At 41.2% G+C, this 25,978-nt stretch overlaps 1 protein-coding gene across 1 annotated transcript; it reads right to left on the bottom strand.

Annotated features, from left to right (window-relative positions):
* Positions 1–6,329: 6,329 nt before the first annotated feature.
* LOC125534102 (uncharacterized) lies at positions 6,330–8,523 on the bottom strand. The gene is made up of 3 exons (XM_048697402.2): positions 8,287–8,523; positions 8,085–8,160; positions 6,330–7,484 (listed from the first exon to the last, which is right to left on the bottom strand). The coding sequence occupies exons 1-3, from the start codon at positions 8,506–8,508 to the stop codon at positions 6,562–6,564; spliced, it is 1,221 nt and encodes a 406-aa protein (XP_048553359.2). The 5' UTR covers positions 8,509–8,523; the 3' UTR covers positions 6,330–6,561.
* Between the last annotated feature and the right edge of the window lie 17,455 nt (positions 8,524–25,978).

Below are 25,978 nucleotides of genomic sequence, written 5' to 3'. Positions count from 1 at the left end.
AATCTTGATTACAGAAACTTTCAACAAAAATAATTATCCCCTTGTACAATTTCTTTGTATTATAAAAATAATGTGCCAAGGTTTGCCTTTAGGATGTTTACATTTGCTTGATGGTTTGTACGGTGCAGGACAGAAACTTTGGCTGTAGTGCGCGATTTTACATTTTTAGCTGGAACGTAAAATGGTTCTGATTCTTTTTGCACTGTCTTCCTATACAAAGTTTTTATTTTTCCTAATTTTGGTAGAATTTTTCAAGTATCATAAGTATGGTGAATGTTCAGATTTCTACAGACTGTTCTGTTTTTGACAGATTCTGTTTTTGATGCGTAGTTTGCTTGTTTTGATGAAACTATCAAATTATATCAGTGGATTAAGCCATGAAAAAGTTATATTACAGTAGACAAAATGCAAAAACAAAATATGAATTGGTTTGCAACAGTACTTAGAGTAGTGATTTGCTTTATTATATTAACGGATCTTACCGAGTTTTCTGTTGAAGTTTTATGTGGATGAAGTGTTCGATGATCGAGAAGGTCTCGATATGAGAAGAAGGAAGAGAAGCAAGAGCTCAAGATTGGGGATGCACGAGGCACCCCAAGTAAATATTCAATGAGACTCAAGCGTCTAAGCTTGGGGATGCCTTTTTTCAACAAGTATCGGTATGTTTTCGGATTCGTTTCGTTCATACATATGTGCAATCTTGGAGCGTCTTTTGCATTTAGTTTTCATTTTTTTATGCACCATGCTGGTATGAGATAGTCCTTGGTTTATTTATAGAATGCTCTACGCACTTCACTTATATATTTTCAGTATGGCTTTATAGAATGCTTCATGTGCTTCACTTATATCTATTGAAGTTTGGATTGCCTGTTTCTCTTTACTTAGACAACCGCCATTTGTAGAATGCTCTTTTGCTTCACTTAGGTTTGTTAGAGCATGGGCATATCTTTTGTAGAAAGAATTAAACTCTCTTGCTTCACTTATATCTATTTAGAGAGATGACAGGAACTGGTCATTCACATGGTTAGTCATAAAAGCCTACATAAAACTTGTAGATCACTAAATATGATATGTTTGATTCCTTGCAATAGTTTTGCGATATAAAGATGGTGATATTAGAGTCATGCTAGTGGGTGGTTGTGAATTGTAGAAATACTTGTGTTGAGGTTTGTGATTCCCGTAGCATGCACGTATGGTGAACCGTTATATAACGAAGTTGGAGCATGAGGTATTTATTGATTGTCTTCCTTATGAGTGGCGGCCGGGGACGAGCGATGGTCTTTTCCTACCAATCTACCCCCCTAGGAGCATGCGCGTAGTACTTTGTTTTGATGACTAATAGATTTTTCCAATAGGTATGTGAGTTCTTTATGACTAATGTTGAGTCCATGGATTATACGCACTCTCACCCTTCCACCATTGCTAGCCTCTCTAGTACCGCGCAACTTTCGCTGGTACCATAAACCCACCTTATATCTTCCTCAAAACAACCACCATACCTACCTATCATGGCATTTTTATAGCCATTCCGAGATATATTGCCATGCAACTTTCATCATCATCATCATCATATACATGACTTGAGCATTCATTGTCATATTGCTTTGCATGATCGTAAGATAGCTAGCATGATGTTTTCATGGCTTGTCCATTTTTTGATGTCATTGCTACGCTAGATCATTGCACATCCCGGTACACCGCCGGAGGCATTCATATAGAGTCATATCTTTGTTCTAGATATCGACTTGTAATATTGAGTTGTAAGTAAATAAAAGTGTGATGATCATTATTATTAGAACATTGTCCCATGTTAGGTTATCAAAATAAAAGTGGCCAAAGAAGCCCAAAAAAATAAAAGAGAGAGAGAGGCCAAAGAAGCCTAAAAAAAGAAAAAAAAATGAGAGAAAAAGAGAGAAGGGGCAATGTTGCTATCCTTTTACCACACTTGTGCTGCAAAGTAGCACCATGTTCTTCATATAGAGAGTCTCTTGAGTTATCACTTTCATATACTAGTTTGAATTTTCATTATAGAACTTGGCTTGTATATTCCAACGATGGGCTTCCTCAAATGCCCTAGGTTTCATGAGCAAGCAAGTTGGATGCACACCCACTTAGTTTCAGTTAGAGCTTTCATATACTTATAGCTCTAGTGCATCCGTTGCATGGCAATCCCTACTCACTCACATTGATATCTATTGATGGGCATCTCCATAGCCCGTTGATACGCCTAGTTGATGTGAGACTATCTTCTCCTTTTTGTCTTTTCCACAACCACCATTCTATTCCATCTATAGTGCTATGTCCATGGCTCACGCTCATGTATTGCGTGAAAGTTGAAAATGTTTGAGAACGTCAAAAGTATGAAACAATTGCTTGACTTGTCATCGGGGTTGTGCATGATGTGAGTATTTTGTGTGGTGAAGATGGAGTATAGCCAGACTATATGATTTTGTAGGGATAACTTTCTTTGGCCATGTTATTTTGAAAAGACATAATTGCTTTATTAGTAGGCTTGAAGTATTATTGTTTTTATGTCAAATGATAGACTATTGCTTTGAATCACTCGTATCTTAATATTCATGCCATGATTAGATATATGATCAAGATTATGCTAGGTAGCATTCCACATCAAAAATTATCTTTTTATCATTTACCTACTCGAGGACGAGCAGGAATTGAGCTTGGGGATGCTGATACGTCTCCGTCATATCTATAATTTTTTATTGTTCCATGCCAATATTATACAACTATCATATACTTTTCGCAACTTTTTATACTATTTTTGGGACTAACATATTGATTCAGTGCCCAATGCCAGTTCCTGTTTGTTGCATGTTTTTTGTTTCGCAGAATATCCATATCAAACGGGGTCCAAACGGGATAAAAATTGACGGAGATTTTTTTGCAATATATATGATTTTTGGGAAGAAAAATCCATGCGAGACAGTGCCCGAGGTGGCCACGAGGCAGGGGGCGCGCCCCTGACCCTCGTGGGCCACCTGTAAGGTGGTTGATGCCCTTCTTTCGCCGCAAGAAAGCTAATATCCGGATAGAGATCGTTTTAAAATTTTAGCCCAATTGGAGTTACGGATCTCCGGGAATATAAGAAATGGTGAAAGGAAAAAAAATCTAAGAACGCAGAAACAGAGAGAGACAGAGAGACAGATCCAATCTCGGAGGGGCTCTCGCCCCTCCCACGCCATGGAGACCATGGACCAGAGGGGAAACCCATCTCCCATCTAGGGAGAAGGTCAAGGAAGAAGAAGAAGGAGGGGGCTCTCTCTCCCTCGCTTCCGGTGGCGCCGGAACGCCGCCGGGGGCCATCATCATCATCGCGATCTACACCAACACCTCCGCCATCTTCACCAACATCTCCATCACCTTCTCCTCTTTATCTACAGCGGTCCACTCTCCCGCAACCCGCTGTACCCTCTACTTGAACATGGTGCTTTATGCTTCATATTATTATCCAATGATGTGTTGCCATCCTATGATGTCTGATTAGATTTTCGTTGTTCTATGGTGGTTGATGAATTGCTATGATTGATTTAATTTGCTTGTGGTTATGTTGCTGTCCTTTGGTGCCCATCATATGATTGCGCGCGTGGATCACACCCTAGGGCTAGTTGTATGTTGATAGGACTATGTATTGGAGGGCAAGAGTGACAGAAGCTTCAACCTAGCATAGAAATTGATGCATACGGGATTGAAGGGGGACCAATATATCTTAATGCTATGGTTGGGTTTTACCTTAATGAACATTAGTAGTTGCGGATGCTTGCTAATAGTTTCAATCATAAGTGCATAGAATTCCAAGTCAGGGATGACATGCTAGCAGTGGCCTCTCCCACATAATACTTGCTATCGATCTAGTAAAGTAGTCAATTGCTTAGGGGCAATTTCGCAACTCCTACCACCACTTTTCCACACTCGCTATATTTACTTTATTGTTTCTTTATCTAAACATCCCCTACTTTCTATTTACGTACTCTTTATTATCTTGCAAACCTATCCAATAACACCTACAAAGTACTTCTAGTTTCATACTTGTTCTAGGTAAAGCGAACGTCAAGCGTGCGTAGAGTTGTATCGGTGGTCGATAGAACTTGAGGGAATATTTGTTCTACCTTTAGCTCCTCGTTGGGTTCGACACTCTTACTTATCGAAAACTGTTGCGATCCCCTATACTTGTGGGTTATCAATAAGTACCAGGAAAATAGAACACATGGTCATGAGACCAGAAAGGTGGCTCTTTGTCCAGCGAAGTTTGAACTAGGTCAGTATTACTGGAGAAAAACCAAGTCTGTGAGCTATCGGGTTTGATATAGTTGTTATCAACGAAATATTTGAAGAAATGCCTAAGTCCTAGCTCATATGTTCTGGTTAGATTTGGTCGGAAGTACCAGATCTATACCGAGACACTAGTGCAAAAGCAAATCAAAGGAGTCAGAAGTGTTGGTGAAACTGTTATGCTTGGAGTGTAAGAGCTAACAAAGATGGTGTCAAAGGGAAACTTTGATAACATGTTAGTCATCTCCATTGGTTTGTCATTAATCACAAAAAAAATTGTGGTATATAAGAGATGCATTTCCACCGCAATCTCTCCCCACTATTTCCTCACTGCCGCTGACTGCCCATGACTCCACCATCACCCCCGCATCTCCAAGCTAAAGGTTGATATAGATGAGGAGGAGGCTACTGAGGCCGCGAAGAATGGCAAGGCCATCATGGTGATCTCCTCCTTCGACTTCCACAACAGCGACAACCTTAATAATATGTGGCAGACCCCCAAAGGGTACAAAAGGGAGGCACCTGGCACCAAATAAGACCAGCATGCGCCCTATGAAGGAGTCTTGGAGGTACATTGCTGAGTTTGAGTTGAAGAAGAAGTAGTGAGAGTTATGCCATGTCTATGTTTAATTATGCTTTATGTTTGATCATGGATTTTATGTCATGTTGTTTAATCATGGATTTTATGTTTAATTGATTTCAAATGACTTTAAAATAAAGTTGGGAGTTAAGTTTAGGGGATGGACTAGTTTGACATGCAAGCTCTCCATAAGCTAGAAATTATTGAGAGTTAAATCTAGGGAGGTAGATTGGGAGTTAGAGATAAAAGAAGCTCAAGATGTTCTTAGCTATCTTGCCCACTCATCGCCGTAATCTCAAAAGTGTGATTGATGCAAATTTAGAGGTCTTCCACGGTTTCAGTATCATTTCATGCAGATCTTCACAAATCCCCCCTTTTCACATATTCCACAATTTCAGTACCATTTCAAGCAAATAACACATGTCATAAATTATGAATTTAATCAATTTTGAGTGAAAAAAGATTTTGATTGAAAATACAAATTTATTACATAACTAACTTTGACCAAATGCCATCGGTATAGAAATAAGTATGTAAAATGTACTTCCTCCGTTCCTAAATACAAGTTTTTTTTAGAGATTTCAATATGGACTACACACAAATGTATATAAATATAAGTCTTTTTAGAGATTTCAATAAGGGATTACAAACGAAGCAAAATGAGTGAATTTACACTCTAAAATATGTCTATATGCATCCGTGTGTAATCCATATTGATGAAATCTCTAAAAAGACTTATATTTAGGAAAGAAGGGAGTATGAAACAACGGGAGTGAAATAAATAATCAAATCGTTGAAAATAAATGTTACAAATGACAATTCTGCTTAAGTGAAACTTGTGAAAATTGGTTGAAATAAGTGAATAAAACAACTAAAAATGAAACTGATTGGATTTTAAACTAGTAAAAGTCTATCCAAGACTAGTATTTCTTAAAAGCTCTTGGCGCAAGTAATTCGAATATATATTAGGAAAACAGTTTTGCTTCATAAGGTATCAATCATTTACATTATCACAAGAAAATAAAATGCATGGGGTTTGGTTTCGGGAGAGAATCTTTGAGTATACATATGCATGCCACTCAGCATTTCTCCTTTTGACAAAAAGTACTTACACATGGTATTTTTCTGAAACATATGCAAAAGATTTACCCCATCAATTAATTTAGTTGAAGAGAATTGCCCTGTTATTTACGAAAAACGGTAAAAACGGATACAAATATTCCACATGTGGACTACTCATAAAGCAAAAAACCTCATAACCGCATGGTCAACCCGACAAACATTTCCAAATTGCAACAATCATGCCGACACTTCTAGATTGCAAAGGAACCCCTGATGAGAACACCTCGGCATAAAATGTATTGCAATACTATGCACTAGTCGCACGAATCACAAAGCACAAATGGAAGTGGCATTTTTCTCCCCTAACTTCAGATGCCATTAAAAATCCGATCTCAAATTGCCAAAGCCAATGTTCAATGCCAAAATTTCCATCAACTCGCAACATTGACCGGCAATTTGGTTGACACAGCCAATTGCCATGCCATGAATAGGTTGCAATACAAGCAAGCTCCAAGAATGTTGCAGCTTACAACAGCAAGATGACCATACTAACACCAGCTAAAGTTGCTTAAATTACAAGGGACCAGTTCATTAATCATCTAACCTCAATTAAATACTAACGAACAATCTCACATGACGCTGCATGCGTTGGCATTCTCCTCGCTGAACATGTAATACGACCCCGGCGCCGCCGACACCGGTGCCGTTGAGTAGTAGTACCCGGCGCCGCCCGTGTAGGCCGCACCGGCCATGGGATGGTAGTACGCGCTGCTCCGGTGCGGGTGCGAGGTGCTGTAGCTCATGGCGTACGGTGGCGGCATGTGCCCTGCACCGGCGCCGCTGCCGTAGTAGCCCGGGTAGCTCATTGCGGTGGCGGGCGGGTAGGGCCCGGCGTCGACGACGGCGGGGGGATTCTGACTGGCATTTCCTGTGGCGGGATTCGCGGGCGCGTCTTGTGGGCTGATCTGCGCTGCTGCACCGGCGCCGCCTCCGCCGTTGGCATTGACATTGCCGTTATTGCCTCCCTTGCCCTTCTTTTTCTTCTTGCCGCCACCGCCGCCACCGGAGGCATTGGCGCTGGGTCCCATGGGCTGCATGCCCTGCGGCGTCATGGCGAAAGGGGCGACCATGCCGGCCCGTCCGTCGTGCGGGTCTCCGGCACCCGGGTTCTTCGGTGGGTCGCCGCCTTCAACCTGGTGAGGCTGCTCGTCGCCGGACGCCTCATCGCACGTGCCCGCGTGGTCGTGATTCTCTGGGGGAACAGAGCCTCCGGCGCCTTCCGCCGTCGGGGCACCCGGCACCGCCGGCTCGGCGGTCTTGTTTTTGTTCTTCTTTTTCTTCTTCTTCTTGCCGCCACCGCCGCCACCACCGCCGCCGTCACCGCCGCCTCCGCTGGCAGGCGGGTTAGCGTCAGAGGGGGGAGGAAGGGGCTCCGGCCACGGCTCGGCGTGCTTGCCGGTCTTGATGAGCTTCTTGACGAGCGCGTCGACGGAGACATTGCCAACGATCACTACCTTGTGCTGCTGGGTGTCTATGTCCGTCTTGTACACACCTGCTCAGTTGATGCAAACAGCGCAACGAAATTAGCAAGAACACACTCTTCTAAATCCCTTACAATTTACATCCCATAAGCACTTTCATGTGCAGAACAAACCTACTAAACACCAATTCAATGCGTTTAGAAGGGGTTCAGTGAGGGAAACAGGGGACCCTCTGCTTTTCCCCTTCATAGTACTCCCTCCGTTCCTAAATACTTGTCTTTCTAGACATTTCAAATGACTACTACATACGGATGTATGTAGACATATTTTAGAGTGTAGATTCACTCATTTTGCTCCGTATGTAGTCACTTGTTGAAATGCCTAGAAAGACAAGTATTTAGGAACGGAGGGAGTAAATAATACAGGGGGTACACACATAAAACATCACTTGCAATTTTTTAAACAGTTACATGCTCTTTAGTTTACTGAGCTGAAGTTGAAATCAAAGCCTTTTTGCAGAAAGAAGGAAATAAATCTAATAACACTATCACTGCCTTTCTAGGGAGCTTTCAAAGGATTTGCTGAACATTTTTAACTGTTTTTCTGCCTTGTTTTCTCTTCTTTTTCTTCATCTAAGCATTACTATATTTTTCTTCTTGATCTATGCCTACCTTCTATGGCGTGGAGCACCTTCTTGACCTTCTTCTTGCAGCCCTCACAGTGGATGCTGACCTTCAGAGCCACAGTCTGAAGAAAAACAGCAAAGCCCAAGCCATGGAAACCTCATAAGAATCTTGCAGTGATAAGAAACCCAAAACAAACATAGCAGACAAACGAAGATGATAATATCTTGAAAAATCCTTAACTGCTTACCTGATACATGAGTGGCTGTGTGCCTTCTTCGGCAGCCGCCATGGCTGGGGAGTGAGGAGAACGGAGAGAGGTCACAGGGAAGTGAGGGTGCTTATCAGTGTTGGTGCAAGTGAGGAGGGGAGTGAAGAAGGGTGGAACCAAGAGGCAAGGCGAGCAAAAGGGGGGCAGAACCGAACAAAGTGGCAGAGTTTGGTCCTGGGGAAGGGCATGGCTAAATAGCATCCATCAAGGAGTGGGAGAGGTGACAGTTGCATTGGTTTTGTTTTCCTTTCCCCCCCTTTTTCCCTCCTTTTGTTTTTCGGTTGTGTAGTGGAATGAATGGGTGAGGTAATTGTTCCCCACATCTGGTGGCTAGATGCCCATGTATATGCATGTAGACCAAGGAAAATATTTGTCTTGGGATTCTCCAGTTTTTTTTGTGTGTTTTTTGCAGAAGGTTGTTTAGAAATTTTTATTTTTTTTAAAGTAAGCAAGTGGAGCGGAAATGGTTTGGATTTTTTTACTAATAAGGTACGATACACTTACTTTGTCTAAGGCCTTGTAACGCTATAATGTAACACTAAAATATTTCTTGTATTGTGTTGTGAAAATTTCAAGTAAGTTCTTGTTGATTCAAAGTCTACTCTGGTCTAATTGATGCGACTAAACCATTATTGTAAAAAAAAAGACCATCCATGGTGTTTCTCAACTTGTTCCAGAATAAATTCGTCACCAACATATTGTTCCATCACTCGTCTGTGTTTCAGTACGACAAACAAGTGCAACAACTCATTTGGCGGTTCGATGTGAAAATAATCCATCTTTCTCGATAAGCATAGAAATAGATGTGAACAGTGATTATTTATCAAAGAAAAACTAGGGAGTTTCATATTTTATACAGTACTCCCTCCGGCGAAAATCCATCTCTGCACCCGAGCTCATCTGCACCCGTGATGATGAAAAAAATCAAAACAAATAATAGAAAAATTCAAAAAAAATCCACTTTTTTGTGCGGTAGAAATTTTGATGCGTGAGGCCCGCTCCAAATTTCAAGTCATTTGAACATATTAGCAGCTCTCAGCAAAAAATACAAATTGGGGGTCTGGAAAAAAGTTTACTGTTTTGGTCCAATTTGTCTATTTTGTTGAGAGCTTCTCAGATGTTCAAATGACTTGAAATTTGGAGCGGGCCTCATGAAGGAAATATGCCCTAGAGGCAATAATAAAGTTATTATTTATTTCCTTATAATCATGATAAAAGGTTTATTATTCATGCTAGAATTGTATTAACCGGAAACATAATACATGTGTGAATACATAGACAAACAAAGTGTCACTAGTATGCCTCTACTTGACTAGCTCGTTAATCAAAGATGGTTATGTTTCCTAACCATGAACAATGAGTTGTTATTTGATTAATGGGATCACATCATTAAGAGAATGATCTGATTGACATGACCCATTCCATTAGCTTAGCACCCGATCGTTTAGTATGTTGCTATTGTTTTCTTCATGACTTATACATGTTCCTGTAACTATGAGATTATGCAACTCCCGTTTACCGGAGGAACACTTTGGGTACTACCAAACATCACAACGTAACTGGATGATTATAAAGGAGTATTACAGGTGTCTCCAAAGGTACATGTTGGGTTGGCGTATTTCGAGATTAGGTTTTGTCACTCCAAATTGTCGGAGAGGTATCTCTGGGCCCTCTCGGTAATGCACATCACATAAGCCTTGCAAGCATTGCAACTAATGAGTTAGTTGTGGGATGATGTATTACAGAACGAGTAAAGAGACTTGCCGGTAACGAGATTGAACTAGGTATTGGATACCGACGATCGAATCTCGGGCAAGTAACATACCGATGACAAAGGGAACAACGTATGTTGTTATGCGGTCTGACCGATAAAGATCTTCGTAGAATATGTAGGAGCCAATATGGGCATCCAGGTCCCGCTATTGGTTATTAACCGGAGACGTGTCTCGGTCATGTCTACATTGTTCTCGAACCCGTAGGGTCCGCACGCTTAAGGTTACGATGACAGTTATATTATGAGTTTATGCATTTTGATGTACCGAAGGTTGTTCGGAGTCCCGGATGTGATCACGGACATGACGAGGAGTCTCGAAATGGTCGAGACGTAAAGATTGATATATTGAAAGCCTATGTTTGGATATCGAAAGTGTTTCGGGTGAAATCGGGATTTTACCGGAGTACCGGGAGGTTACCGGAACCCCCCGGGAGCTATATGGGCCTTAGTGGGCTTTAGTGGAAAGGAGAAAGGGGCAGCCCAAGGTGGCTGTGCGCCTCCCCCCTTCCCCTAGTCCTATTAGGACGAGGAGAAGTGGCCGGCCCCCTCTCTCTCTTTCCCCCCTCAAGGAGTCCTAATCCAACTAGGATTGGGGGGAATCCTACTCCCAGAGGGAGTAGGACTCTCCTGGCGCGCCTCCTGTGGCCGGCCAGCCTCCCCCCTCTAATCCTTTATATACTGAGGCAGAGGCACCCCAGAAACACACAAGTTGATCCACGTGATCTATTCCTTAGCCGTGTGCGGTGCCCCCAGCCACCATAGTCCTCGATAATACTGTAGCGGAGTTTAGGCGAAGCCCTGCTGCTGTAGTACATCAAGATCGTCACCACGCCGTCGTGCTGACGAAACTCTTCCCCGACACTTTGCTGGATCGGAGTCCGGGGATCGTCATCGAGCTGAACGTGTGCTCGAACTCGGAGGTGCCGTAGTTTTGGTGCTTGATCGGTTGGATCGTGAAGACGTATGACTACTTCCTCTACGTTGTGTCAACGCTTCCGCAGTCGGTCTGCGTGGGTACGTAGACAACACTCTCCCCTCTCGTTGCTATGCATCACATGATCTTGCGTGTGCGTAGGAAATTTTTTGAAATTACTACGAAACCCAACACCTCACTCATCAAATTGTCTACCACACAAAAAAAATTGGATTTTTTTGATTTTGTTTTGAATTTTTTACGAATTTGTTTCTAACCAGGTGCAGATGAGCCTGGGCACCGAAACGCCCTACTCTCCTTCCGGTCCTTTTTATTCCGTGTATTAGATTTGTGTCAAGTCAAACTTTACAAAGTTTGACCAAATTTATATTAATAAATATCAACCTCTATAATATCAAATATATATATATATATATATATATATTATGAAACTATATTTCATAATGAATCCAACAATAGTGATTTGGCATTGTGAATATTGATACTTTTTTCTATAAATTTTGTCAAAGTTGAAATACTTTAATTTCGAACAAAACTTATATGCAAACTTACATGGGGGTTTGCTACACCGCTATGGTAATATGGATGACGACCACTTACAGGTGCACCTTGTTTTGGTAGACGAGAAGGTTGGTTAGTTTGCACTTTTTCTTGATTGTGCTCCATTCTTTAATATTAATGCCTGCTATAGCTTAGATTTATTCATGTGTCTTCCTTTTTTTAGATTTATTCATGTGTCTTTCATGATAAAATACATGCTGTGTATTGTTTGGGCAAGTTACTTCTCTCCTTTTTTTCTAATGTGTCTATTTACTTGTTTGTTGTTTCAACTTTCAAGCCGGTGGAGGATGTTTGATTTTGTGGAAAACATGTTTTGATTCCATAAACGTGTTTTATGCTTTTTGTGCAGGCCGATGAGGTCCATGTTATGAGTATGATTTGACCACGGGAATAATCTTTAGGTACTGAAGATAATACACATGCCCCTCCCCAATGAGCTTCTGAAACAACACCGGACATTCATCGGCTTGAAACAACAAACAAAGTTGTTTTCGCGAATATGCAATGGTGTGTATCACTCCATTAATAGATAGAGATCATAATAAAGTAGGACTTCCTCCACTATGTATGCTAGATGGTGTAGTCAAGAGTGGCAGTGAGTAGAAGGAGGAGGTTGCTCAGCCCCGATACAGATGGTCTAATTTACAGGGATGATGTTATCTAGGCTGTGGCACCAGCGCGTGCCCAAAGTTTGTCTTCTTGTTGGATGTCTCGAACGAGCTCGACGGCAGAGGGGCACGCGGTATCGAAGATACAAGCATTCCGGTGCTTCCAAATAAGCCAGGCAGTGAGGTTGATGAGGGAACGGAGCCCTTTGTGCAGGCCGGTAGGGATGTCTCCATAGCCTTGTTTCACCAGTTGAAGCAGAGGATGGAGTCATCGGGTGGTGGCTAAATTTCATGTTTTGACCATTTTTCGAAACCTATTCGAGATCTAACCCTAGTTTGAATTTTTTTCGAGATCTGACCCTTTTGCTACCGCCAGGGACCATGGCGGTAGGGTATAACAGCCTACCGCCAATGACCCTGGCGGTAGGGTTGCATGCCTACCACGAAAAACCTCCTAAGTATTGAACACAGTGCATACTCGTGCCAGTCCGTTTGGCGGTAGCGATGTTTCCTATCGTCAAAGTCTCTGACGGTAGGCTGTTAGACCCTACCGCCATGGACTCTGGCGGTAGCAAAAGGGTCAGATCTTGAATTTTTTTCAACCTAGGATCAGATCTTGAATAGGTTTCAGAAAAGGGTCAAAACACGAAATTTTACCTCGGGTGGTGAGCGAATAAGTAAATTTAGCAGTACCGGTAGGTATCGGTTGGAAATCCACCGTCCGCTGTATCATTCAGATTGATGCGTCCAGCACTCCAGCTCAGGTATAAACATGCGATTCAATTTCTTACAGATATACATCATAATACGTGCTGATAAGGCCGACACCAGCTGGCCATACCTGAACATGCCCTACTCGCTTTATGTCCAATCATGCATGTGTGCTCCCACATCTCTCCATCCCATAGAAAAGCTATCATTTAATTTTATTGTGAGATATTAATTGATTGATATCTTTTAAACAAAAGTTTTATCTTTAAATCCATTTATATATTTTAATTCCTGATGACAAGATCTTTAAAACAAGATCAATCTTGAATATATTTAAACGAGTTAAAATTTCATGGATAATTTTTGTAAAAAAAACTGAAACTTATTTTATTCATTTTAAAAAACTAATTTCACTCACTTAAAATAACTAATTTCACTCATTCCAAAAAAAATGATGTCACATATTTCACAAAAGTAACTTCACTCAGTTTCAGAAACATATTTCACTGAGTTGAGAAACCTTATTTCGAAATTGATTTCACTCAGTTTTATACACATAACAAGTTTCACGTATTTCACGCTGAAATATGTGTCATGTGTATAAAAAAAGATTTCACTCATTTCAGAAATTAGTTCACTTACTTTTAGAATTTTGATTTTACTTATTTATAAAAATCAGTTTCACACATGTGTGGATAATCAGTTTCACACATGAAACAATCCACTTCACATATTCGAAATAACCAGTTTCACATATTAAAAAATGGACCTAAATTGTTGCATAAAACTCACTTCACTCATTTCAGAATATAATTTCACTCATTTCAAAAAACTTATTTCAATCATTAAGAGACTGATTTCCTACGTTAGCCAAAAAAACTTAATTTGAGTCGTTCGAAGTAAATAATTTCAATTATTTGAAAAAATGTTCCAATTATTTCAAAAATCAATTTCACTCGCTTCATAAAATATATTTCGCTCAATTTTTTTTGAAAGAATCAGTTTCACATGTTTGAAATAACTAGTTTCTATATTTTGAAATAACATGATTCATGTATTTCACACCAAAAAATGTGACATGTGTATGAAAAAAGATTTCACTCATCTCAAAATATTGGTTTCACTTATTCTAGAAAAATGATCGGTTGGATCGTGAAGACGTACGACTACTTCCTCTATGTTGTGTCAACGCTTCCGCAGTCGGTCTGCATGGGTACGTAGACAGCACTCTCCCCTCTCGTTGCTATGCATCACATGATCTTGCGTGTGCATAGGAAATTTTTTGAAATTACTACGAAACCCAACAGTGGCATCCGAGCCTAGGTTATTTATGTTGATGTTATATGCACGAGAAAAACACAAGTGAGTTGTGGGCGATATAAGTCATACTGCCTACCAGCATGTCATACTTTGGTTCGGCGGCATTGTTGGACGAGACGACCCGGACCAACATTACGCGTACGCTTACGCGAGACCGGTTCCCCCGACGTGCTTTGCACATAGGTGGCTTGCGGGCGACTGTCTCTCCAATTTTAGTTGAACCAAGTATGGCTACGCCCAGTCCTTGCGAAGGTTAAAACGGAGTCTATTTGACAAACTATCGTTGTGGTTTTGATGCGTAGGTGAGATTGGTTCTTGCTTAAGCCCGTAGCAGCCACGTAAAACTTGCAACAACAAAGTAGAGGACGTCTAACTTGTTTTTGCAGGGCATGTTGTGATGTGATATGGTCAAGACATGATGCTGAATTTTATTGTATGAGATGATCATGTTTTGTAACCGAGTTATCGGCAACTGGCAGGAGCCATATGGTTGTCGCTTTATTGTATGCAATGCAATCGCGATGTAATGCTTTACTTTATTACTAAACGGTAGTGATAGTCGTAGAAGCATAAGCTTGGCGAGACGACAACGATGCTACGATGGAGATCAAAGTGTCACGCCGGTGACGATGGTGATCACGACGGTGCTTCGGAGATGGAGATCACAAGCACAAGATGATGATGGCCATATCATATCACTTATATTGATTGCATGTGATGTTTATCCTTTTATGCATCTTATCTTGCTTTGATTGACGGTAGCATTATAAGATGATCTCTCACTAAATTATCAAGAAGTGTTCTCCCTGAGTATGCACCGTTGCGAAAGTTCTTCGTGCTGAGACACCACGTGATGATCGGGTGTGATAAGTTCTACGTTCAAATACAACGGGTGCAAAACAGTTGCACACGCGGAATACTCAGGTTATACTTGACGAGCCAAGCATATACAGATATGGCCTCGGAACACGGAGACCGAAAGGTCGAGCGTGAATCATATAGTAGATATGATCAACATAACGATGTTCATCATTGAAAACTACTCCATCTCACGTGATGATCGGTTATGGTTTAGTTGATTTGGATCACATAATCACTTAGAGGATTAGAGGGATGTCTATCTAAGTGGGAGTTCTTTAATTAATTTGATTAACTGAACTTAAATTTATCATGAAACTTAGTACCTGATTAGTATCTTGCTTGTTTATGTTTGATTGTAGATAGATGGCTCGTGCTGTTGTTCCGTTGAATTTTAATGCGTTCCTTGAGAAAGCAAAGTTGAAAGATGATGGTAGCAATTACACGGACTGGGTCCGTAACTTGAGGATTATCCTCATTGCTGCACAGAAGAATTATGTCCTGGAAGCACCGCTGGGTGCCAGGCCTGCTGCAGGAGCAACGCCGGATGTTATGAACGTCTGGCAGAGCAAAGCTGATGACTACTCGATAGTTCAGTGTGCCATGCTTTACGGCTTAGAATCGGGACTTCAACGACGTTTTGAACGTCATGGAGCATATGAGATGTTCCAGGAGTTGAAGTTAATATTTCAAGCAAATGCCCGGATTGAGAGATATGAAGTCTCCAATAAGTTCTATAGCTGCAAGATGGAGGAGAACAGTTCTGTCAGTGAGCATATACTCAAAATGTCTGGGTATAATAATCACTTGATTCAATTGGGAGTTGATCTTCCAGATGATTGCGTCATTGACAGAATTCTTCAATCACTGCCACCAAGCTACAAGTGCTTTGTGATGAACTATAATATGCAAGGGATGAACAAGACTATTCCCGAGCTCTTCGCAATGCTGAAAGCTGCGGAGGTAGAAATCAAGAAGGAGCATCAAGTGTTGATGGTCAACAAGACCACTAGTTTCAAGAAAAAGGGCAAAGGGAAGAAGAAGGGGAACTTCAAAAAGAACGGCAAGCAAGTTGCTACTCAAGAGAAGAAACCCAAACCTGGACCTAAGCCTGAAACTGAGTGCTTCTATTGCAAGCAGACTGGTCACTGGAAGCGGAACTGCCCCAAGTATTTGGCGGATAAGAAGGATGGCAAGGTGAACAAAGGTATATGTGATATACATGTTATTGATGTGTACCTTACTAATGCTCGCAGTAGCACCTGGGTATTTGATACTGGTTCTGTTGCTAATATTTGCAACTCGAAACAGGGACTACGGATTAAGCGAAGATTGGTTAAGGACGAGGTGACGATGCGCGTGGGAAACGGTTCCAAAGTCGATGTGATCGCAGTCGGCACGCTACCTCTACATCTACCTTCGGGATTAGTATTAGACCTAAATAATTGTTATTTGGTGCCAGCGTTAAGCATGAACATTATATCTGGATCTTGTTTGATGCGAGACGGTTATTCATTTAAATCAGAGAATAATGGTTGTTCTATTTATATGAGTAATATCTTTTATGGTCATGCACCCTTAAAGAGTGGTCTATTCTTGTTGAATCTCGATAGTAGTAACACACATATTCATAATGTTGAAGCCAAAAGATGCAGAGTTAATAATGAGAGTGCAACTTATTTGTGGCACTGCCGTTTAGGTCATATCGGTGTAAAGCGCATGAAGAAACTCCATTCGGATGGACTTTTGGAACCACTTGATTATGAATCACTTGGTACTTGCGAACCGTGCCTCATGGGCAAGATGACCAAAACACCGTTCTCCGGTACTATGGAGAGAGCAACAGATTTGTTGGAAATCATACATACAGATGTATGTGGTCCGATGAATATTGAGGCTCGTGGCGGATATCGTTATTTTCTCACCTTCACAGATGATTAAGTAGATATGGGTATATCTACTTAATTAAACATAAGTCTGAAACATTTGAAAAGTTCAAGGAATTTCATAGTGAAGTTGAAAATCATCGTAACAAGAAAATAAAGTTTCTACGATCTGATCGTGGAGGAGAATATTTGAGTTACGAGTTTGGTGTACATTTGAAAAATTGTGGAATAGTTTCGCAACTCACGCCACCCGGAACACCACAGCGTAATGGTGTGTTCGAACGTCGTAATCGTACTTTACTAGATATGGTGCGATCTATGATGTCTCTTACTGATTTACCGCTATCGTTTTGGGGATACGCTCTAGAGACGGCCGCATTCACGTTAAATAGGGCACCATCAAAATCCGTTGAGACGACGCCTTATGAACTGTGGTTTGGCAAGAAACCAAAGTTATCGTTTCTGAAAGTTTGGGGCTGCGATGCTTATGTGAAAAAGCTTCAACCTGATAAGCTCGAACCCAAATCGGAGAAATGTGTCTTCATAGGATATCCAAAGGAAACTATTGGATACACCTTCTATCACAGATCCGAAGGCAAGACTTTTGTTGCTAAATTCGGAAACTTTCTAGAGAAGGAGTTTCTCTCGAAAGAAGTGAGTGGGAGGAAAGTAGAACTTGACGAGGTAACTGTACCTGCTCCCTTATTGGAAAGTAGTACATCACAGAAAACTGTTTCAGTGACACCTACACCAGTTAGGGAGGAAGCTAATGATAATGATCATGAAACTTCAGATCAAGATACTAATGAACCTCGTAGATCAACCAGAGTGAGATCCGCACCAGAGTGGTACGGTATTCCTGTTCTGGAAGTCATGCTACTAGATCATGATGAACCTACGAACTATGAAGAAGCGATGGTGAGCCCAGATTCTGCAAAATGGCTTGAAGCCATGAAATCTGAGATGGGATCCATGTATGAGAACAAAGTATGGACTTTGGTTGACTTGCCCGATGATCGGCAAGCAATTGAGAATAAATGGATCTTCAATAAGAAGACTGACGCTGACGGTAATGTTACTGTCTACAAAGCTCGACTTGTCGCAAAAGGTTTTCGACAAGTTCAAGGGGTTGACTACGATGAGACCCCGTAGCGATGCTTAAGTCTGTCCGAATCATGTTAGCAATTGCCGCATTTTATGATTATGAAATTTGGCAAATGGATGTCAAAACTGCATTCCTAAATGGATTTCTGGAAGAAGAGTTGTATATGATGCAACCAGAAGGATTTGTCGATCCAAAAGGAGCTAACAAAGTGTGCAAGCTCCAGCGATCCATTTATGGACTGGTGCAAGCCTCTCGGAGTTGGAATAAACGCTTTGATAGTGTGATCAAAGCATTTGGTTTTATACAAACTTTTGGAGAAGCCTGTATTTACAAGAAAGTGAGTGGGAGCTCTGTAGCATTTCTAATATTATATGTGGATGACATATTACTAATTGGAAATGATATAGAATTTCTGGATAGCATAAAGGGATACTTGAATAAGAGTTTTTCAATGAAAGACCTCTGTGAAGCTGCTTACATATTAGGCATAAAGATCTATAGAGATAGATCAAAACGCTTAATTGCACTTTCACAAACAACATACCTTGACAAAATTTTGAAGAAGTTCAAAATGGATCAAGCAAAGAAAGGATTCTTGCCTGTGTTACAAGGTGTGAAATTGAGTAAGACTCAATGCCCGACCACTACAGAAGATAGAGAGAATATGAAAGATGTTCCCTATGCATCAGCGATAGGATCTATCATGTATGCAATGCTGTGTACCAGACCTGATGTGTGCCTTGCTATAAGTCTAGCAGGGAGGTACCAAAGTAATCCAGGAGTGGATCACTGGACAGCGGTCAAGAACATCCTGAAATACCTGAAAAGGACTAAGGATATGTTTCTCGTATATGGAGGTGACAAAGAGCTCGTCGTAAATGGTTACGTTGATGCAAGCTTTGACACTGATCCGGACGATTCTAAATCGCAAACCGGATACGTGTTTACATTAAACGGTGGGGCTGTCAGTTGGTGCAGTTCTAAACAAAGCGTCGTAGTAGGATCTACATGTGAAGCGGAGTACATAGCTGCTTCGGAAGCAGCGAACGAAGGAGTCTGGATGAAGGAGTTCATATCCGATCTAGGTGTCATACCTAGTGCATCGGGTCCAATGAAAATCTTTTGTGATAATACTGGTGCAATTGCCTTGGCAAAGGAATCCAGATTTCACAAGAGAACCAAGCACATCAAGAGACGCTTCAATTCCATCCGGGATCTAGTCCAGGTGGGAGACATAGAGATTTGCAAGATACGTACGGATGTGAATGTTGCAGACCCGTTGACTAAGCCTCTACCACGAGCAAAACATGATCAGCACCAAGGCTCCATGGGTGTTAGAATCATTACGGTGTAATCTAGATTATTGACTCTAGTGCAAGTGGGAGACTGAAGGAAATATGCCCTAGAGGCAATAATAAAGTTATTATTTATTTCCTTATAATCATGATAAAAGGTTTATTATTCATGCTAGAATTGTATTAACCCGAAACATAATACATGTGTGAATGCATAGACAAACAAAGTGTCACTAGTATGCCTCTACTTGACTAGCTCGTTATCAAAGATGGTTATGTTTCCTAACCATGAACAATGAGTTGTTATTTGATTAACGGGATCACATCATTAAGAGAATGATCTGATTTACATGACCCATTCCATTAGCTTAGCACCCGATTGTTTAGTATGTTGCTATTGCTTTCTTCATGACTTATACATGTTCCTGTAACTATGAGATTATGCAACTCCCATTTACCGGAGGAACACTTTGGGTACTACCAAACGTCACAACGTAACTGGGTGATTATAAAGGAGTACTACAGGTGTCTCCAAAGGTACATGTTGGGTTGGCGTATTTCGAGATTAGGTTTTGTCACTCCAAATTGTCGGAGAGGTATCTCTGGGCCCTCTCGATAATGCACATCACATAAGCCTTGCAAGCATTGCAACTAATGAGTTAGTTGCGGGATGTTGTATTACAGAACGAGTAAAGAGACTTGCCGGTAACGAGATTGAACTAGGTATTGGATACCGACAATCGAATCTCGGGCAAGTAACATACCGATGACAAAGGGAACAACGTATGTTGTTATGCGGTCTGACCGATAAAGATCTTCGTAGAGTATGTAGGAGCCAATATGGGCATCCAGGTCCCGCTATTGGTTATTGACCGGAGACGTGTCTCGGTCATGTCTACATTGTTCTCGAACCCGTAGGGTCCGCACGCTTAAGGTTACGATGACAGTTATATTATGAGTTTATGCATTTTGATGTACCGAAGGTTGTTCGGAGTCCCGGATGTGATCACGGACATGACGAGGAGTCTCGAAATGGTCGAGACGTAAAGATTGATATATTGAAAGCCTATGTTTGGATATCGGAAGTGTTCCGGGTGAAATCAGGATTTTACCGGAGTACCGGGAGGTTACCGGAACCCCCCGGGAGCTATATGGGCCTTAGTGGGCTTTAGTGGAAAGGAGAAAGGGGCAGCCCAAGGTGGCTGTGCGCCTCCCCCCTTCCCCTAGTCCTATTAGGACTAGGAGAGGTGGCCGGCCCCCTCTCTCTCTTTCCCCCCTCAAGGAGTCCTAATCCAACTAGGATTTGGGGGGGAATCCTACTCCCAGAGGGAGTAGGACTCTCCTGGCACGCCTCCTGTGGCCGGCCAGCCTCCCCCCCTCTAATCCTTTATATACTGAGGCAGAGGCACCCCAGAAACACACAAGTTGATCCACGTGATCTATTCGTTAGCCATGTGCGGTGCCCCCAGCCACCATAGTCCTCGATAATACTGTAGCGGAGTTTAGGCGAAGCCCTGCTGCTGTAGTACATCAAGATCGTCATCACGCTGTCGTGCTGACGGAACTCTTCCCCGACACTTTGCTGGATCGGAGTCCGGGGATCGTCATCGAGCTGAACGTGTGCTCGAACTCGGAGGTGCCGTAGTTTCGGTGCTTGATCGGTTGGATCGTGAAGACGTACGACTACTTCCTCTACGTTGTGTCAACGCTTCCGCAGTCGGTCTGCGTGGGTACGTAGACAGCACTCCCCCCTCTCGTTGCTATGCATCACATGATCTTGCGTGTGCGTAGGAAATTTTTTGAAATTACTACGAAACCCAACACCTCACTCATCAAATTGTCTACCACACAAAAAAATTGGATTTTTTTGATTTTGTTTTGAATTTTTTACGAATTTGTTTCTAACCAGGTGCAGATGAGCCTGGGCACCGAAACGCCCTACTCTCCTTCCGGTCCTTTTTATTCCGTGTATTAGATTTGTGTCAAGTCAAACTTTACAAAGTTTGACCAAATTATATTAATAAATATCAACCTCTATAATATCAAATATATATATATATATATATATTACGAAACTATATTTTATAATGAATCCAACAATAGTGATTTGGCATTGTGAATATTGATACTTTTTTCTATAAATTTTGTCAAAGTTGAAATACTTTAATTTCGGACAAAACTTATATGCAAACTTACATGGGGGTTTGCTACACCGCTATGGTAATATGGATGACGACCACTTACAGGTGCACCTTGTTTTGGTAGACGAGAAGGTCGGTTAGTTTGCACTTTTTCTTGATTGTGCTCCATTCTTTAATATTAATGCCTGCTATAGCTTAGATTTATTCATGTGTCTTCCTTTTTTTTAGATTTATTCATGTGTCTTTCATGATAAAATACATGCTGTGTATTGTTTGGGCAAGTTACTTCTCTCCTTTTTTTCTAATGTGTCTATTTATTTGTTTGTTGTTTCAACTTTCAAGCCGGTGGAGGATGTTTGATTTTGTGGAAAACATGTTTTGATTCCATAAACGTGTTTTATGCTTTTTGTGCAGGCCGATGAGGTCCATGTTATGAGTACGATTTGACCACGGGAATAATCTTTAGGTACTGAAGATAATACACATGCCCCTCCCCAATGAGCTTTTGAAACAACACCGGACATTCATCGACTTGAAACAACAAACAAAGTTGTTTTCGCGAATATGCAATGGTGTGTATCACTCCATTAATAGATAGAGATCATAATAAAGTAGGACTTCCTCCACTATGTATGCTAGATGGTGTAGTCGAGAGTGGCAGTGAGTAGAAGGAGGAGGTTGCTCAGCCCCGATACAGATGGTCTAATTTACAGGGATGATGTTATCTAGGCTGTGGCACCAGCGCGTGCCCAAAGTTTGTCTTCTTGTTGGATGTCTCGAACGAGCTCGACGGCAGAGGGGCACGCGGTATCGAAGATACAAGCATTCCGGTGCTTCCAAATAAGCCAGGCAGTGAGGTTGATGAGGGAACGGAGCCTTTTGTGCAGGCCGGTAGGGATGTCTCCATAGCCTTGTTTCACCAGTTGAAGCAGAGGATGGAGTCATCGGGTGGTGGCTAAATTTCATGTTTTGACCATTTTTCGAAACCTATTCGAGATCTAACCCTAGTTTGAATTTTTTTCGAGATCTGACCCTTTTGCTACTGCCAGGGACCATGGCGGTAGGGTATAACAGCCTACCGCCAACGACCCTGGCGGTAGGGTTGCATGCCTACCACAAAAAACCTCCTAAGTATTGAACACAGTGCATACTCGTGCCAGCCCGTTTGGCGGTAGCGATGTTTCCTATCGTCAAAGTCTCTGACGGTAGGCTGTTAGACCCTACCGCCATGGACTCTGGCGGTAGCAAAAGGGTCAGATCTCGAATTTTTTTCAACCTAGGATCAAATCTCGAATAGGTTTCAGAAAAGGGTCAAAACACGAAATTTTACCTCGGGTGGTGAGCGAATAAGTAAATTTAGCAGTACCGGTAGGTATCGGCTGGAAATCCACCGTCCGCTGTATCATTCAGATTGATGCGTCCAGCACTCCAGCTCAGGTATAAACATGCGATTCAATTTCTTACAGATATACATCATAATACGTGCTGATAAGGTCGACACCAACTAGCCATACCTGAACATGCCCTACTCGCTTTATGTCCAATCATGCATGTGTACTCCCACATCTCTCCATCCCATAGAAAAGCTATCATTTAATTTTATTGTGAGATATTAATTGATTGATATCTTTTAAACAAAAGTTTTATCTTTAAATCCATTTATATATTTTAATTCCTGATGACAAGATCTTTAAAACAAGATCAATCTTGAATATATTTAAACGAGTTAAAATTTCATGGATAATTTTTGTAAAAAAACTGAAACTTATTTTATTCATTTTAAAAAACTAATTTCACTCACTTAAAATAACTAATTTCACTCATTCCAAAAAAATGATGTCACATATTTCACAAAAGTAACTTCACTCAGTTTCAGAAACATATTTCACTGAGTTGAGAAACCTTATTTCGAAATTGATTTCACTCAGTTTTATACACATAACAAGTTTCACGTATTTCACGCTGAAATATGTGTCATGTGTATAAAAAAAGATTTCACTCATTTCAGAAATTAGTTCACTTATTTTTAGAATTTTGATTTTACTTATTTATAAAAATCAGTTTCACACATGTGTGGATAATCAGTTTCACACATGAAACAATCCACTTCACATATTCGAAATAACCAGTTTCACATATTAAAAAATGGACCTAAATTGTTGCATAAAACTCACTTCACTCATTTCAGAATATAATTTCACTCATTTCAAAAAACTTATTTCAATCATTAAGAGACTGATTTCCTACGTTAGCCAAAAAACCTTAATTTGAGTCGTTCGAAGTAAATAATTTCAATTATTTTGAAAAAATGTTCCAATTATTTCAAAAAACAATTTCACTCGCTTCATAAAATATATTTCGCTCAATTTTTTTTGAAAGGATCAGTTTCACATGTTTGAAATAACTAGTTTCAATATTTTGAAATAACATGATTCATGTATTTCGCACCAAAAAATGTGACATGTGTATGAAAAAAGATTTCACTCATCTCAAAATATTGGTTTCACTTATTCTAGAAAAATGATTTCACTTATTTCAAAAAACAATTTTACTAGTTTCAAAACAATATTTCATGCATTTTAAAAAATAAATTGAAATAATCATCTTCATATTTTTTAAGAACTAGTGTCGCAATTTCTGAAATAACAAGTTTCACATATTTCACACTGAAATATGTTTCCTATGGATGATATTTTTCTACAGAAAAGTGATTTCAATAGCTGATTTCAATTTTTTTGAATAAATAAATTTTAAGTGAGTGAGATTAAAATTTTGGTATGATTGAAATAGCAAAAAATAAACTAGATTAAATATATTCAAGATTGGTCTTGTTCTGAAGACCGTGTGTTTAGGGATTTGAATATATAAAAAATCAATAATAGAAAATTAGTGTTGAAGATATTGGGCATTTCCAATTTAAAACAAAGATAAAATGCATGAATATGTTGGAAAGAGGGAGAGACGAGAGATGCTTCATGCATGCATGCTGCATGCATGCGTACCGCACTTGTCAAAAATATACTACACTATCGTGACATTGATCTGACTAAAATCAAAAATATAAGAGATGCCTTTGCATTAAGAGGGTGTTTGTTTCCAGGGACTTAAATAAGTCCCTATAAGTCCCATCTAAACCAAACAGAAGGGACTTATAGGGACTTAAAATGGGCATTTAGGACTTATAAAATAAAACTCTCAAGGAGGGACTTATAGGGACTTATAGTTATACTATGATCTTATAGAGACTTATAAGTCCCAGGAACCAAACAGATATGGATTTTTTAGGATCTTGAGACTTATAAGTTGGGACTAAAAAAAAGTCCTAGGACTTATGAACCAAACAGTGCCTAAATATGTTCATATACACATGCATATATGGTCCCATAACTTTACATATGGCAACACCTTATTGGTAGTAAGACCACCGGTACCTACCAGAACCGGTAGAAATGACTTTGTGGGGCGGTGAGGCAGTGGTTCTGCACCATGAGAGGATCTCATGCCAAGTTATCCTGGAGAAGACACAACCCATGAGCAAGTGGTGTGGGTCTCCAGTTCTTGCGCCCAGAGGGTGTAGAGAGGGTCGTGCTCGAGCCCATGTCATGCAAGGTCAGCGGTCCAACAACGATCGAGTGAGACCGTCCAAAGGAAGCGTTGAGGAGAGCCCAACTCTTCCATGTCAATCTCCAATGTGGCGCCATTGTTGATCCGTGGAAGAGGGCCTGATAGCATGAATGGAAAGAATAATTCCCGCTGGCAATCCAGCACTAGGAGAGCGTGTCCGGGAGGTCATTGAGCGCGATCTATTGTAGGCGCTGCCACCCGTTGATGTACTCCATCCTGGCTAGGGCCCCAAGTGCACCACCAACACCGATGTCGCGGATCCAGGGTGGTCGTGCAGGCCATTGCAGGCAAGGCATTGCTGGCGCTTCCGTTTGGGGACAATGGAGACCAGGGTGGGAGCAATCTCGGTGATGGACCGACGGTCAAGCCAGTGGCCAGACCAGAATTTGCACGTACTGCCATCGTCAATGGTCCAGGTGGTGCATGCATGTAAATATTGCGCCACTGCGGGATAATGGGGCAGGTGGAGGAGGCACCAGGGGAAGCTGTCATCGGTAATCGGAAGCCACGTCCATCGAATGTGCAACGCAATACCAATCCGCTGTAGATCACGCACTCCAAGCCCCTCCTAGCTTAAGTGGGTGGCAGACTCGTGGACAGGAAACAAGGCATGATCAGCCTTGGTGTCCTTTCTATCATGCCAAAGAAAATCTCTCATGACGCGAATCACCTTCTTGAGGATGTGCGGGTTGATGGCCATAGTGAGGAGGAGGTACATCGGCATGGCCGATAGGACGTGCCGCACTAGGGCGAGGCGCTCACTGTAGGAGAGAAGGGAAGCCTTCCAAGTAGCCAGTTTCTTTAGCATTCTCTCCACCAGTGGAAGCAAAGACGAAGAGGGGGTCTTGTAGATG

Source organism: Triticum urartu, chromosome 1A (assembly GCF_056163025.1).
Source record: "Triticum urartu cultivar PI428250 chromosome 1A, HENAU_Tu73, whole genome shotgun sequence".
Classification (NCBI taxonomy): Eukaryota; Viridiplantae; Streptophyta; class Magnoliopsida; order Poales; family Poaceae; genus Triticum; species Triticum urartu.
The sequence above is the reverse complement of the archived record's forward strand: the minus strand, read 5'-3'. Positions and strand labels throughout refer to the sequence as shown.

Bases quoted from the DNA above. Each gene is read 5' to 3' on its own strand.
- LOC125534102 (XM_048697402.2), bottom strand. From the start codon at position 8,508: ATGCTATTTAGCCATGCCCTTCCCCAGGACCAAACTCTGCCACTTTGT. The intron at 8,161-8,286 runs GTAAGCAGTTAA...GTTTTTCTTCAG, and splicing joins CACAGCCACTCATGTATCAG to ACTGTGGCTCTGAAGGTCAG. The intron at 7,485-8,084 runs GTAGGCATAGAT...TCAACTGAGCAG, and splicing joins GGTGCTCCACGCCATAGAAG to GTGTGTACAAGACGGACATA.